This window comes from Thunnus maccoyii, chromosome 18 (genome assembly GCF_910596095.1).
Source record: "Thunnus maccoyii chromosome 18, fThuMac1.1, whole genome shotgun sequence".
In the NCBI taxonomy this organism is placed as follows: domain Eukaryota; kingdom Metazoa; phylum Chordata; class Actinopteri; order Scombriformes; family Scombridae; genus Thunnus; species Thunnus maccoyii.
This window is the reverse complement of record NC_056550.1, coordinates 7,075,030-7,092,077: the sequence shown is the minus strand read 5'-3', so window position 1 is coordinate 7,092,077 and position 17,048 is coordinate 7,075,030. Positions and strand designations below refer to the sequence as shown.

The 17,048-nt window shown below is 40.1% G+C and overlaps 1 protein-coding gene across 1 annotated transcript in view; it reads right to left on the bottom strand.

Annotated features, from left to right (window-relative positions):
• ntn1b (netrin 1b) overlaps positions 1-17,048 on the bottom strand; it is a 45,027-nt gene that overhangs the window by 15,401 nt on the left and 12,578 nt on the right. Inside the window, exon 3 of the mRNA XM_042393017.1 lies at positions 3,445-3,633. Coding sequence (XP_042248951.1) covers positions 3,445-3,633 — 189 coding nt within the window. The remainder of the gene's footprint in view (positions 1-3,444; positions 3,634-17,048) is intronic.

Below are 17,048 nucleotides of genomic sequence, written 5' to 3'. Positions count from 1 at the left end.
CAGGCGCAACTGCTGTTCTGTCTCAGCTGTTTTGTCTCTAATGTATATAGATTGTTTTTACTTTTAATGTTTTTTTGTTTTTTGCTTTTTGTTTTATTTTGCACCGCAACTCGTTCGGCTCTGCAGCGGTCCGCACTTGCCTCAGTGGGAGTGAACTGAAGCTGTCCGTTTAGGACACTAGGAATTCTACTGGGTTCCCTGTGTTGCGTCAACTCAGTGTGCGTGTGGTGTGTGTGCATTTTTTTTTTTTTTTTTTTTATGCCAATGGTGGTGGCATTTATGTTTATTTGTTGTGCTTCCTCCGCTCCCCATACTGCTTGATTTTGCCAATTTGATGAGGTGCTAACTTGTATTTTAAAGTTTTAAGACCTGCTTGTTATTAAAAAAAAAATATTATTAATAAATTTATAACAGTTTTTTTGGACTCATGTGGAATCCAGTGTTTTCAAGCGTGTGACCTTTCTTTTTTGGGGTCCCAAAGTAGTTGCACTCAAGAATTTCCTTGGGGTGAAATTCCTCGAGGTGGCATAGTTGACACAATCAACCCCCAACCCCCCCTCCATCATTGTGTAACTTTGTTAAAATCACAAAGGTTTCAACTAATAGTAGCAAGTGCTTATAATATGGACAGTAAACGATAAACCTGACAGTAAACCTCAGGATTTTTTTTCAGGACAGCTGAAAAAAAAGTAGAATGAGAGTTAGAGTTAGAGAAGCTAGTGGTACAGAGGCTAGCCCGGACATGACATAACAACTTCAGTTTTCCATAGAAAGCTAGCCAGCAGCTGTTAGCTTAGCTTAGCATACTGCTCAAAGTCATGGTGGGCACATAACCCTCCATAAAACCACTACTTGTGATTTTTTACTTTCAGTTTTGTTCAGATTGAGCAAACAAGATATAAAATGTTAATAAGTGAAGCTTAGAGGTTACATTTTGAGTTAACTAAGCTAGCTGTTTCTCCCTTTTTTCTTTCTTTATTCTAAACTGAACTAACCGACTGCTGGTGGTACCTTCATATTTACCGACAGTAGTATCAACCTTCTCATCTAACTCTCAGCAAGAGGCCTATTTCTCAATATGTCATACTACTCAAATCTGCAAATACAGTTTTAGTTTTACTCTACATTTAAAAGACTGAATAAGGTTTATAGGGCAATATAATGTCAGACTTTGTGATGACAGCTAGATTGACATATTTTGACTACAGTCTCAAGAGTCCCTCCCAAACGCAGAACTGCACTCCTGTTGCCTTTACAGGGGGTGACTACAAACTGGAAACAGTAATTAATTTCAGCATGTAGTGGGGGGCCTGTGGAGCTGAATGGTTGTTGAGGGGGTTTGGGGGAGTGTGGTGCAGTGAACCATGTACCAGCTTCATCTCTGTGGACTCGCTGTGCCTAGTTAAAGGCTTAGACTGCCAAACGTACGAGGGGACGGGGAAAAAAACAAACTGTTAGGGGCGGGGGGCGTGCACTGTGGTTCTCCAAGAGCCATGTTTACACTGCGCTTGATGAGGGGTGAAGTTGTTAATCTGGGAAATAAAGCATGAGGCATTCCATGCTGCCACTGGAGATGTAGGCGTTGTATAGTGCAGAGGAGCCATTTTTTTCAAAACTAAAGCTCCATCTATTAAGCAAATCGTTGAGAGGAAATTTAGTTGAGATGTGGAGTGTTGGGGAGGAAAGGATGGGGGGGTTAAGGAATGGGGAATGAAAGCAGACTTCCCCCTGGCTGTGTTGGCGCAGCGCTGTATTTCCTGTCCAACAACAGCAGAGTGGGATGGTTGGCTGATTTGAACAATAAATATAGTGGTTTCTAACTGATGTCACATCAGCCTGTTTTTGTCACCTGAGGTGAAAGGCAGTAATCAGGCTGTTTGGGTTTGATCCCAGAGCACTGAGCTGGGTATATGGAGGGATGGGGAGCAGGGCTTGAGGTATTCAGGTTACTGATCCAGCTGTTTGGAAAGACTTTGCAGAGATCTATGGATGTTGCTACATCATTAGGCAAAGTGAGAACCTCTGTTACACTGACCTGCTCCCAGCTCCACCCCCCTGAACCCAAATACTCCCCAAATATAATAATGTTTAGGCTGGCAGAGTGAAACAATGCTGCAAAGAACCGTTTGTCATTTTTTGAGCTAAGTACAGATGATCCATCAGGCTTGTGTTCAGCACAACTCTGACCATTTTTGACATAAAATACCCAAAGACAAACTCTGAAAACGCTTTTGTAGGCCCCGCTGCTTGTGCCTTTGCTTTCATTTCATGTGAGCTGAGTGAGTCAGAGTGAATTAAGAGGGGAGGACTGTTGTGGCATGCAGTCGGAAATATCATGTTGCTGTCCCTGTGTTCAAATAGCCCGAGGATAGGGAGGATGAGGGAGAATAGGCATCCTGAGACCATGTCACCAGCCAGTCACAGCTCAGCAATGGATGTGGCTGAAGACCGCAATATGTGCATCTACCCAAAGTCCCTCATTTGTCATTAGTATGTGGTAAAAGATTGGGATGTAAATGGACAATGGCATTCAGTAATATTGCTATAAAAGCAGCATGCATGCAAAAGCAACTGCCATAAAAGAAGTAACATTTTAAAGTTTTTTGTTCATTTTTACCATTGAACCCTCAATCAAAGACTTTTCCTTCATAAAAAACAATCATCAAACATCACATTTAGGACAAAAACTGTGCACACACACAAATAATCAGGAAGATTTCAGACATTAACATCATTGTTTGTCAGTGTTTGTAGGAAAGCATACTGTACATGTCCGTACATATGTGTGCTGGTTTCTGTCACATAGACAGAGACAGGTATTTTGTGCATCTATGGGATATTTTGTCTGTGAGTGTTTATCCAGAGTGACTGAGTGACAGCAGTTTGTTTGCTCAAGGCCTCATGAGCCTGTCTTTCCTCCACGAGATACTGCGAGACAGAAGGAGCTCAGATTTTGTCTCACTACACATTAATCCTTGACAGCTTGGTCTCAAACCTGACGTATGTGCTCACACCTGTGTGTGTGTACGTGTGTGTGTGTGTGTGTGTGTGTGTGTGTGTGTGTGTGTGTGTGTGTTTGTGCCGATTGTAAGTATGAATAGGGGTGAGGCATGATTAGCGAGTTGTTTCCATTGCTCTGTTCAGTGGATCAGCTCACACCTCTGTTCTGTTTGTTATGTTTGTCTTGTCAGGGATCCACAAAGAACCCCAAATAGCTTGGGAGCTGCACGGGTCAGTTCACTGACACCAAGACAGGTGGGCACTTTTCTCCACACTTTTGAAAGAATTCTTTTAATACCTGAAGTGTGAATGGTATGTGTATAAAAACAATTCCCCCAACACTAACCTTAGCGGAAAATGTTGAATTGAACGGTGATTCTTTAATTTAACAAAATACTGGTGACTATGAACAGATAACATCCACCATTTGTCATGTCCTGTTACCTTTGCAAGCTCTCCGGTGTGAGATGGACTTCGTCATGTCCCTGTAGTAACCCTCCTTGCAGTAGTGGCAATGACGTCCCGCTGTGTTATGGCGACAGTTGAGACAGACCCCACCACTCCTCCGGCCCGACAGTTTGTACAACTCCATGTTGAAACGACAGCGACGAGCGTGCAGGTTACAGTGGCAGGCTGGGCAGACAGAAAGAAGGAGAGAGCTGATGAACACTCTTACAACAACTCCTACATTGACATTGTGCAGCTCAGCCACTCATAATGCTTGAAATGAAATACATTCAATACTCAGTTTAGTAAATTTTAAACGATCCCATGTGGCACTGTTGTGATGTGAAAACCAGTTTTGCTGATTTCATGTTTTCATTCCAGTTGCATGGTTACATAGTCCCCTGTCAGTTGAGAAACTCCAAACCCTTGGACTCATAAAACCAAATTTAGTGTCATCAAGCTGAAAAACAGCATTGTTTTTCTTAGCTCCTGAAAAGCTGACATTTTGGGAAATATGAGCTTGTTATCTGACAGTGATGAACTCAACACACGATGTTTACAAACCTTCCATTCTAAAAATGTGGTGCAGTGCCAAATGCAGTCAGTGGAGTTCATGAGAAAATGCATTTACTTGAAAGACATCACAAAGTCTCAGTCCTCTGGTATAAGTTTGTCAAATTCACACAACAGGTTATAGAAACAGGTGGTGTGGCTTTGCTTTGGTCTGGCTTGAGAATACTGAAGCTTCTAAAAGAAACGTCCTGGTTCAGGCTCATTTTCGCTTGGCCACCTGCTTGCGAATTTAACCTCTGAACTGTAGTAATGTCAGGCAGGAAAACTTTCTTCCGCTCTCCCACACATCTGAAAGGCTGGTGTATACTGTGATTTGTTGCCATTGCTATTTTCACTCGTTAATATTGACCCTGACTAAAGTTCATAATCCTCATACATTGATGTGTTGACATGATTTCAGGCCTTTACTCTTACAGAACCCAAAGTGACAATACCAAATAAGTAAAAAAAAACATTATGAAATAAATAATCATATATATAAATAAATAGTGTAAAATAAACTTAGCACAAAAAGTAAGGAAATTTGTGTTTGGTAGATTATTTCTTTGTTGTAACATGCTTTTTGGCAATAAATCTTATATCATTGGAAAGCCTGTTTATTTCCCTTTTAAATGGTGCCACATTTGTAAGGAACATACATTTGTGGGATGAGCAGCAGAGCTGAGTATGTGGGTTGCACCCATGAAAAATTAGCCAAATCTTCTCTAGTGTTTAAGTATTTTAACTCATCTCACTATAGCAAGTAGTTAAATGAGGATTCATCTTTAAATCTTCTAATCAAAATGCGGCCAAGTTAACTCCGAATTTACTGATGCTTGTAACACTTGCTTTTCACTGTGACACAAACACAGTGTGTAGTCTACAATATTTATTTACATCAGTGGCATGAAATTAAACTTAAACAGTCACTTTTGACTGACCTTTGAAAATGGTTATTGTGAAATCAAAATCTCTATAATTAAATTATAATGAACTCCAATAAAACTTTATTATTATGACAATAAGAATGATGAAACATTTGATAATAATAAGTTGAGTTTTAACAATTTCCAAAATAATTTTACAAATTATCATTCATTGATATATTTTTCACAATTTATTAATGTGATTATTTATTTTATAATTACTTAAAAATGTATTCAATATTGACCCCTTTGGGACTCCAAATGCTTTAAGTGAAGTTTTCACTCCTTGTAAGTAAAGTTTTCCGTTATAGGTCACTTTTTCCCATTATTTGGCTGAATCATGCACGTACTATTCATATGGGCAGGCCTCACAGTTGCTCACATTTCGGTAATCTCCCCATCAATGCGCCCGTCTTAATGTTATTACAGGGAGATGTAGACGATAAGACTGTCACATATGCTCCTCGATCACCAGCGGTCTGAATCACGTACAAACTGACTCACACCTGCCATAAGCGACCAGAGCTGGCAGGTGGTTGGGATTCAGAAACACCCTTTCTGAATGGGGGGCCCAGACACACACACACACACACACACACACAGACACACAGAGGTGTTTGGCAGCTTTCACAGGCTTATCTCCCACACTTCCCTCCCCAGGGCTGATCGAACACACTGCACACTACACTAAGCTTTGAACAACTCACACATACACACGCTCCCTCCTCCCTTTCCCTCTTGCTCTTTACTGCTTTCTTATCCCAGATGTTATCTCCACTTAAGGGAAGTGTGAGGGAAAATGCAAGGGGGCCTTTTTCATGAATAGGAGTCGGAATGCTCTTAGGTTTCGGTGCTGAAGGAAGACGATGCTGGTACTGTACTTTAATCTCCCAAAATATTCACAGACAGATGTGTATATTGTAACATTGCAGCCCTCACTTCAAAGAACACAATTACTTTTCAAAAGACAGCCAGAGATAAAGAAAACAAAAGCAGGCTATACATCATAATTTCCATCGTATTCTTTGTGTTTCAATCTAGCAAAGACAAACAGATGATGATTCTTTTGCATGAATTTCCATCTGAATCTGTCTCTTTGCAGACTGGTCTCTCTCAAAGGTAAAAATATACTGCTTTGTATGTGTGTGACAGCGTCATGAGATTAATAAACGCTATCTCCACAGCTGTCCCCAGGCCCTTCTAATGAGCGCTGTGCTATCTCATTCACACATCCCCGCTCTGCTCACACAGCCACCGCAGTAGTTGTCCAGCAGTGACAATAGCTTGAGCGCTGATAAGCCGTGTTTAGAGCAGCAGATTCCTGATGCCAGCTCACAGCATCTGTCAGATGTTTGCTAAATAACTAAATACATGTACCGTTGAAAAGTCAGAGCACAGGTAGCACTCTAGTTTTGTTATTCAACAGATTGTGCTACTTATAAAAAAAACCTGCTCAAAGATTGAAGATAAGTACCGAAAGACGTATATGGAGTCTGAATTTCCAGAATTTCCACATTTCATTTCAGTTCTACCTATATATCTTCTTTTCAGTAATAAGAAGAAATCCTAGAATGGTATTACAAAACACAACAAATAATGTTTGACATTTTTATGTTTCTCTCTGCTGATAACTGACACAAAAGTAATTCAATTTACACCTAGCTCATGATAGCTGTTACCATTGCTATGTGTGTTTCTTCCACTCAGTGTCAGTAGGTAAATTTATCTGGATCACAGGAAATTATGTGTTTTTGGTAGCAGCAGTTTGGAATAAATAGTAGTGGTAAAACAGTGAGGAAAGAGACAAAAAAATACAGTACTAGAGGCTAAAACAACAGGGAATCCAAGGAAAGTCAAAATAATTGTTACACAGTATAAATAGCAGAAAAATAGCACTGAGTGCAAAAATACATACGTTACTATATAATTACTCTTTCAAAAATGCTTAAATGTTAGTATTCTGGTGAAAAACAACATTGAAATTCAAAATATGTAGTGAGTTTTTCGAAGGGATGGTTACTGCAAACCAGCGTAGCAAGGTGTCTTTTCTGGGTCCGCTTTCATTTGGTTTCGAGGGCCTACTTAGAGCTATGCTATTCCAATCTATTTATGTTCAAGTGCCATCTATCAGGCTTAGCGAAGGAGGCGCTCGTGGTGGGTGTGCATATTGGGTGGAAATTACGCATCCCACAGCTTGGTGGAGGCGGTTTTTCGCTCCGTCTACAGAGGAGAGCACACTTCAGAAACAATCACACGTCTGTACATGATGATCTCTGATGAAATTTGGTTATGGATGGTTTGAAGAACGCGGCACCGCAGTGGCAGAAATTTACCAACCCTGTCAACAGGTGTCAGATGTTTAACCATACCATGTGTGTGCAAGGTTTGTGTGTGATCTGCATTGAGAAGAATGCAGCGCTTCTTCAGAGACAGACAAGGATTGAATTCCAGCTCAACTGTTGTTTATGCAGGACCAATTATTCTCTCACTGCGTGTAATCCTGTACAATCACGCATATTATGAGCGGATGACGTACACCACATCAAACAGGGTTCACTTCTCATCGCAGCCTGTGATCAGAAGAAAAGACAACACTTAACAGATTATAGTGCCATGTTTTCATGACAACAGTTGGTTTAGTGGTTGGATATTTCAAAGACACATACATGCAACTAACTGTATCTGTGTGTTAGACAGTATCACATGTTTCTTTACAAAGGGATGCAGATTTTGCTTTTAGTTGTTCCGCTACACATCTTGACCGAGCTCTTACACACATATGCTGTTGAAGTTGGATCAAATATACCTGATTCTGAGGTTTCACTGCACAGCATATAGAGATTATACAATGCTTGCATAACACCTGTCTAGTATATGTGGGTGATGTTACCGAAGTGTCAAAAGAGTTCATTAATATCATGTCCTTTTTTTGCAGTATTAAAAAAACAGGTAATGCTTTAGATTTACAATGTCGATATTCTGTAAATATCGGATATGATTGAAATACTATAAGGAAACTACTAGACTAAGGCTTTATTTTACAGCACTCACACTATAATAAGGGAGCTTTCTTGCACATTTTCAATGTTTTGTCGTGGTTGTAGTATACAACTTTTATCTCAACCAGTAGCCATATGACAGGGCATAAAAGCTGCTCTAGGTTGTTTTCTAACATCCCAAAAGTACATTTCTCTTCCCCAGTATTATCATTTTAAAAACATACACAGAACTATTTTATAGAGGTACGAAAATGATGTACACTAAATTAACAATAAAAAGTACTCCACAGTTAAAAACATTATTATTTCCTAAAGAATATATTTTGTAAATGTATCATAATTTTAAAATAAATTATATAACAATTAATTTCATTGCAATATCAACTCATTTTTCCACACATATTTATTTGGGTACATACTCTACTAATATACTAAATAACTGCACTCTAATTTGCAGGCTGTAATCTAAACTGTTACCAGAAAGGTAAACTGTTATGGAGCTCTGATTGATGAAGTCATGGCTAGCTTGAAACCCATCCATGACAAAGTGATGCTTTATTCCCTGGAAGTAGTTACTTTCTAGGATTATAAAACCATCACTGATCACATCATACTGCATAAAAATACATGGCACACTATAGTTATAATACTCTAAGGCTGGAAATAAATCATAAATGTCTGCTGTGAAAGTTTAGTATTTCATCGTCATAAACTCTAAAAGGGTGCTGTAAGACTAATCTTTATTGAAGCCAATACTCTAACAAACAAGCTTTTCTGTCACACACATTCATGGAATTTCTGAAGAAGCACGTTTGACTCGGTAATGCACAAACATAAAAAGCAAGTACCATGATCCGTCACCCTCAGCTGCTTCCAAGGCTGCTTCCACCCGACGCAGGTTTCCCACAATAAATATTTCAATCACACATCACTGCAGCAGCTGTGATTTGGATGAGGGCGAGGACAACAACAAAGGACCGACAAGCTCCCCAGATGATGAATACTTTTACAAGTTTCCGGACTGCTTTTGATGATTTCACTTGAGGCAAAAATGTAAACAGTGAAAGAAAAACCATTGGAGCTGTTACAGGGAGATTTCTATCTCGCACAAAACGGAGCGGGTTTACGCAATGACTCTTGAGGACTGCTTCATCAATTGCAAACCCCGTCACCTTGGTGTCACATAAACAAATAAAGCATCAAAACAGTATGCCAACATAAGAATGATTTTAAGACCCTCTTTGATCAAGTGGAAGAGGAGATGGCATGGCTGAGACAAACAACTGAAAGGGAACATGAGGAGTGAGTATATGTGACGTGGCTCTAATGAGACACACATTACAGGCAGGAGGATGTTTGAAAAAGGAGAATACTGGGTTCACTCTGGTGCACCTGCCTCAGTGCTGAACAGGACTGATGCCAGAGCTTTGTGGACGAGACATTTATATCACATCATTCCATTCAGTTTACTTCAGATTGCTCCTGTTGTCCCTCTAGGACAGGAGCACGCAACCATGTGCTGCAGAGCGCCAAGATTATGCAGATTTCAATTCCAAGCAAGGGCAGCATCAAGTAATAGTTCCGCTGTTGAAGGTAATCATGAAAAGCTGCGTTAGGAATGAATGAATTTCATAGGAATGAAGAGTTGCAAAATCGTAGGCTTCAATCACGCATGGCTGACATAGTTGCATGTAGATATTTTAAACAAAACTTGCCAGTATTGCTCAGTTAGAGTTCATAGTTATTACTGAGGACAAAAGCAGAGGAAAGATACAGTAAAGTGGATGTGGCAAGTGAATAAAAAGTGAAGGTTGAAGCCAGAGCATTTTAAGATGCAGCTCCTTTAATGGCCACTAGATGGTGGGTTTCACGAAAATCTCAGACTGTATTGAAGTGACTGTACAGCAGCTCGTGACACCTGTACACCTGTATCTGGAGAAAGAGTTGGTGAAGATACGGACACTTTCAGACTAATCCTGTTGATAAAGTTTCCCCAAGATCCTAACACACACTCTATCCTGTCAGACACCTCACGTGGTCAATAATCTACTCTGACTATTAGCGTTTTTCAGACTAGAGTTCCTGTCCATCACATTCTGTCCCAGTGGTAATTTTTGGCTGCTTGACAGATGATTTAGTCATAACATCAGACACTTTCAACCCGTTTTCAATCATTGGGAATTTCTTTCTTTCATGGCAGAAAAATATGCTGCAGGAGCTGTCAGAAACACTCAGTATAATTATGGAATAAGAAACTCACTAGCCTAGCAACATTAAGGCTACAAACAACGGACAGTGCAACGCTCTCTATAGGAACCAGTGTAACAACGGTACAATCTCCAATCAGAAAGAATATCTAATGTAATGAATATTTAAATGTATAGTCCTCAAATATAATACGATATCTGATACTCAGGCCACTATAGTCAATAAATGTTTTCCACAAGAAATGTGTGTCTGAAGAGAATAAAATTAATATTTAATCGATGTCAAAAGATGTCAAAGCTGAAATGTTCAATCTATCACATTCAGTTGTCTCCGGGCTACACCGAGGTGGCCAACCCACCCAAGTTGATTGTATCAGTTTGGGATGATTTGGGCTGAAAATCTGATCCAGTTAGCAGCACCCACGCTGGTTTAGGGTGTCAGCCAGCGGACATGTCACTCTGGGACATTACTCATCACAAGTCTGGCAATTAATAGGCAAGCATGATGGCAATGCAATTTTGTCAACCTGGGCTTATTCATGTAAAACGGAAACAACTGACCAGATGTAGCAAATGGTAAATCTAAAGTTTCAAAACATCCTTTCAGAAATCTGTAGGTGACATCAGATTGATTTTTTTACAGTCTGTGACAGCAAAGCAAAACTGACAAGAGCCATTATCGCTGTCTGCTTCAGAAATGGCATCAGGGGCAGAGGCTAACAGAGCAGTTTAGCTGCATCTGCTTGCTTGTATAAGGGCAGATGCTATCAGTCTAATGATGCCATCATGGCCAATCTGGCAGCAACACCTCTGTTCCCTGTGGGGAGTCGTGTCTGCTCTGGTACCATAACAGCCCACAGAGAAACATAATGACCCATCACTCAGCTCACCTTTCACCTCTGAGGAGCTGCCAAACCACACAAGAGTGCACTTTGTGCCCCGAGACCAGATAAGAAATGAAAAGGTATAAGCTGAGCTAATGAATTGAGTTTTCCCCTTGATGAAAGGCTATCTAAAGCCATCTCAGTCTTCCACTTCACCCAAGCCTGAGCACGTTCCTACATCTGTGTAAAAATCTGTTTGTCCACTTTTAGCCTTAGCGTAGGTGTAAAATGATCTTATCGTTGTTTCAGCCATATGTCAGATACCAGAAGCCAGGCTGAATAGAAACATAAAAAATGTTTTTAGAGGATAAGATCAAATGAAAGATTTTGTCCTTATTTCACAAATCTGCTCAGAGCCAGGCTAATTCAAGGGAAAAGTTACTGATTTGCATGTTGAAATGATCAAAAATGATACCTGAAAACTTTAAGTTCTTCTTAATCCCTGTAACCACAACAAGGATATGGCAACTCCACTACAAAATAAAATGGTAAATAAAATATAGATGATGCAATGGTGCTTTACTCATTATTCCTCCACATATGATTTAGTCTCTTATAAGGAGGGCATCAGGGGGCAGAGTGTTTAGGAAGACCTCTTTGACTGGATAACCTGAGCTCAAGCTCTCATCTTGGGTCACATCACTCCTGTGTCCTTGAGGAAGACAATAAATACCAATCAGCTCGCTTGGAGCTTGGTAAGTCTGACCTCTGACCTCTGATGGAATTCCCCTGCAGGTATTAAGAATGATCAACATTTTAGTTTGAAACTTCCCTCAAGAGTCCACTGCCATTGCAAACTTTTTTGCAGCTCATATTTATATTATTTTATTTCTCTGAGGTTTGATACTCTAAAAATCACCAACCTCTCTTGTCCTGTAGCAGAATGCTAAATAACTCTTGATTAATAGTTGCATATATAAGTGTATGTTTATGTGTGTATGTGCTTTCCATGAAACACTCTCTGCAGACTTTCTCTCTCACTGTGGGAATAAGTCGCTCCCCTGACTTGCACGCCTTGTCTTGCCAGGCAGCATGCGCTGATGTCATGGGAGGCGTTCCCTTTCTTTACGAGCGCAGCCCTGTGATCTCTGGTGGAGATCAATTAGCTGAGCAATCAGCCCGCCCCATGCTTTTGTGTGAGTAACTGCTCGTAAACCGTTCGGTTGCCTGGCGAACGGGGAATGCACTGCCTCAACATAAACAGCCACCCAAGTAAGCCTGGCCAAAGTAGCACTCCAAGCCCCTTCTCAGTGCAGTATATGTCATTAGGTAATGCAATGTGACATGAGCTCACGCAATGCACCATTAGAAAATGAAATTTAAGATTAGCTAGTAATAATGTGTGTGGGCCATGGTAATGACTTGTTAGTGACAACTCTAACAAGAACAGTAGGCTTTAATGATGCCAGGTTGATTTACATACTGACTGTACAGGCTCAGTACCACATACAATAACATGTATCTGAGTTATATTGGATTGTATATTTATTAGATACCGCCACAATGTACTACATGTGCTGTAAGTACAATGAAACACAGCATGTGAGCCTACCATGACCCCTTTTACAAATAAGACAAAAGACCTGACATTTTGTAGCAGCAACATTGTGTAATTGTGCAATCAGTAATGACCAGAGTTATTCACTCCTCTTTCTAAACAGCCGCTGCTAGGTGGTGCCAACGACAACACACCCTCTCTTATGAATAATAATGCATAATGGCCAGCATATCTCAGCCCATTTATCCTCTTGTTGCAGGGTTGGGAGCGGTCCAGGAGAGGCGGGAGTGGGCGTACTGCTGGTTCAGTTTGCTGGAACGTATGCCGTGTAATTGCATCAATCCAGTTGAAAAACTTGCCTGGGACCTTTGTTGCATGTCACCCGTTTTCTATCGGCCATTTGTCTTGTCTTTCTATACTGTAAACTTGGTAATAAAGCAACAATACCATGAGAAAATGAGAAAGAATAGCACAAAGAAGAGGGGAAAAGGGAGTGTAAGGGAGAGCATGTACTTTCGTGTTGTTATTAGAGCTTTTTTTAATTTAGCTTTTCCTCTGATGTCCGGGCCTGTTCTCAGCATCTCTCTCACACCTGATCCTCCCCACATCCGAGTTCTTGTGTTTATATGCAACATTTAGCCAAATCTTGAAACAAGTTAATTTATCAAATGTGAGGTTTGCTTCCTGAGTGACCACTGGAGGAAACAAGACTGGACTTAAAATGACCAATTAAAGCACAAAGCTGATGGATTGGTGGAGGAACATCCTGCTGTCACTGGTTGGCAGGAGCTCAGGGCGTTGACTGGGGAATACTTCCTTTTTACTCTGAGTGTGTGTGCTTATGTTTGTGTGTGTGTGAACAGACATGCAACTGCGTCATGCCTGCTGTGACTGTTGTTAAAATATTCTCTTGAGTAATAAACTCATAAAGGCTTATTAATTTCTGATATATCTGTGTGTTTTTGTTTGATGCCTTGTATATTTTCATGAATGGACCGGAGTGCTCCCACAGTGTAGGTGTGGAAACAGGCTGACAGAAGTGCTGCTCCTTTCCTTCCTCCAAGTTTATTTCCTCAAGTTTATGGGAAAGGTGATGAAAAGGTCCACGGTCATTAAGCTTGATAAGCAGATTCTGTTCCCCCTTTTCTGTTTCTAAAAGGAAGTTTTGCTGCATGTGGGTAGGTATATTGCATGGATACAACTGTGTTTTAAAGCAGTTGGTCCGAGCCTTTCTTTTTTCAGTCATATCCTCACAGCCCTGTCAGATGAACTCAGGTGCCCCTTCATCACCACCTGTCATGTTCCAGAAAGGTTCATTTGAACTGTTTTTAAATTGTCAGTGTTCATGTTGGTTTGGTCAATTTTTGCATTCGTACTACAAGTGGCAGAAACTAACCGTCTTCAACCATCCATTACTTTTAGCTCTAGAGTAGCAAAGTGGGAGGTGCTATTTCAGGCAGTCCTTGTTCAGGAAGTAAAAGTTGCATTATGTTATATGACTCACAGTTGGAGCACTTCTACAGCTTGAGCCTGCATGAAACTCTCCCAACTGAATCATCCAAACAACAGATGAAAAACTGCATTACAAAATAAATATCTGGTTCTTTGATAAAAAGTTGAATGTAAAAGCCTGTGTACGTAAAAACTCTGGGGGAGAGGTAAACTAGGCACATTTTTTCAAGAAACATCCAATCACTGAGCTTAAAATTCTGCTTTACGTGCGCCACTTATGGAAGGCAAAAGATACGTATTGAAAAAACTGACAATAAAATCTGCAGAAATCAGGTTTTTGTTCATTAATTTAACAATGAAGCGTTTTGAATTTGCTACTGCTCTGATTCACCCCTCTGGCTTCCTCTCCATAGCAAAGGCAGCCATGGCTCATGGGTATTGTAGTATTCAGACCCATCAGCCATGCCCAATTTGACTCTAACATAAACCTATAGGATTGTTACATTATCTAGCAGAGTCCCATGTTTTTATGTTCAGTAACATTCGTATATCGTTGAAAAACCTGAGATGGGAATACATAATGGAAAAGCACTTCCAGAAACAGTGTCTCTCTTTCACCATTTATTCAGTCTCTTTCTATTTTAAGTGTTTACTTTTAGCTAGCATTTCAACCATTTTTCCATTACTTTTAACTATTTCAACTGTTTACAGGTTACTTTTAGCTAATTTGAACCATAAATCCATTGCTCTCAGCTATTTCACAATGTACCTCTTACCTTTAGCTAACTATTTCATCCATTTATCCATTACTTTTAGCTTACTGTTTAGACTTCTCTGCTCACTTGTAGTAGCACTAGCTAGTAGTGCTAGTTTTCACACACTCTCAGTTGCAACATGTACGTTGTTCAGGTGTTACAGCTGACTCAATACGTGGATATATATTTTTTATTCAAACTAGTTGAGCCACTCCACAGTCTTTTCATGCAGCCCCTGGTTGGGAATCACTGTTTTAAAGTCTAAATGCACAATGTCTCATGTTATTAGCTACCTATTTCTTTACAAACGTTTTCATTTATCCCGTCTAGTAATTAAGGAGATTCCTATACATTCATAACATTGAACATAACAACCATTTCCTCTGCAGATATCACTGCCAAGATCCACATAATTGTCTTTCACTTCAACATTTAGAGGTCAGGATGGACATTAACAAGTCTTCATGCTGTTAAAATGGGATGCAGGAGCTCTTTATGCAAGTTTACTCAGCATGGCAAATAAGGTTAGTAGGTGGAAAGAATGGTATGACATTAAATGTGTGGGTGGTTCTTTCTGGTGCACCCTTTGAAACAAATTGTCTAAATTACTGTAAATGCCTTGTTGTATCTGATGAATAAATTCAGACAATTTTGGTTTGAGTGTTGATACACTTGAGAGACATTCAAAAATCACCCACCTATCCTTACTGTAATTACTACCTTGAGGCTGACCTGAATTGTTTACAGTAAACCTGACATAGCATGAAAGCAGCATGATTGAGCTTGTGGTCAGGAGGGACGTTCTCCAGACTAAACCTGTACTAAACATCTAAACAGGGCCACGTCGCTGCAGGACTTTGCTGGACGATGTTAGATTGAGGTCCAAATCTTCCCCACAGAGCAGGAAGGTTATTTTAACACTCCGGCACGCGCGTTCACCGCTGTGTTTCCCCGTGCAGAGGGAATAGGGGAGAGAGGCAGGAAGCCACTAGGCTGTAAATCATAAAGCTGAGGTGACAATCCATCGTTCTTGGGCATGTTTATTGTGCTTTTCTCCTCTTTTCTCCAATGACCTATTTATAACAAGCCACATCCCCATGTCAAAAATATTCCTCCTGTGTGAGATTGCATCAACATTAACCCTATATCTCAACAAGCAAAGCTACTTTTAAGTGCATTTTTTTTCCAATTTATATTCAGGTAGGTGGAAATGGAAAGAAAGCAGGCAAACCAAAGGACATAAGGATTCAATTTTTGTGAGTAACATTACAGTCTCAAAGATGTGAGTAATCACTAAAGTATCACTGGATTACTTGCAGTAATATAGTGCGTTCTCTCTATACAAATCAAAGCAGGTGTTCAGCTCATAATGTGACTAAACAGAGGACGTCTGAAGAACACCAGCTCACCTCAGGAAAAAATGGCACAGACTGACCACGATGGTCACATACTCTCCAGATAGGAAGGAAAAAGTTAGGGAATTAATAGTTAATGATTGTTTTTATGGAAACACTGAGAGGACATTGCAAAGATTTTCTTACTACTGCGCTCATTTTTATCCCAAAGTTTGTGCTGGTTGCTAGGTGGCTTCCAGGACATAGTATTGAGCTGAAAAGGAAAAGGCTTGGTTCTTCCTGAAGCACGCAAACCCCTGGCGATCTTAGCAGGAACCCGGTGAACCTTCAACTACAGGATTAAAGAGTAAAACAAATGCTATGCAGAGCCTCGGATTAATGAACACATCCTGTACGAGTGGCCTCTGCTGTCAATCAAAGCACTCATTCACTTTCATTCATTACAGACTAATTATCAGCTTTTAAGGGGCACTTCACTAATTCACATCAAGCTCAGGTTACTCATCATGGGGAGTACTACTCATCTGGTGAAGCCAGTTGTATGATGTCTTCTGTGTTTCCAAAGGGAACTTTCCAAAGTTCAATGTCATTGATGATGATGAATGATGATGTCATTCGGGGGATTTCAGTTTAAGCTTACTTAAACTTGAAAGACTTAAAATTCACAAAAAACTTCAAATCTGTGTTACAAACTGGGGCAAGATTTTGAAAGATGTGGGTGTTAACAGGGAGGGAGGTCTAACAAATGACACTATCCAGTTGCATTGTGGGAATTGTAGGATCCAGTGTTTTAGGGGCCATGAAAGTCAGGATATTATGGCCTCTGCTGCATCTATTTAGCTATTCTTCTTTTAATCTATCTCTCACATGTCCTCCAACTTTATGGATGTGCAATGCTACATCATTGTAATGGGAAGGCTATGTTCATAATACAGTTTTTTAATATGCATATTTAGCCAAACATTTCAGCTAC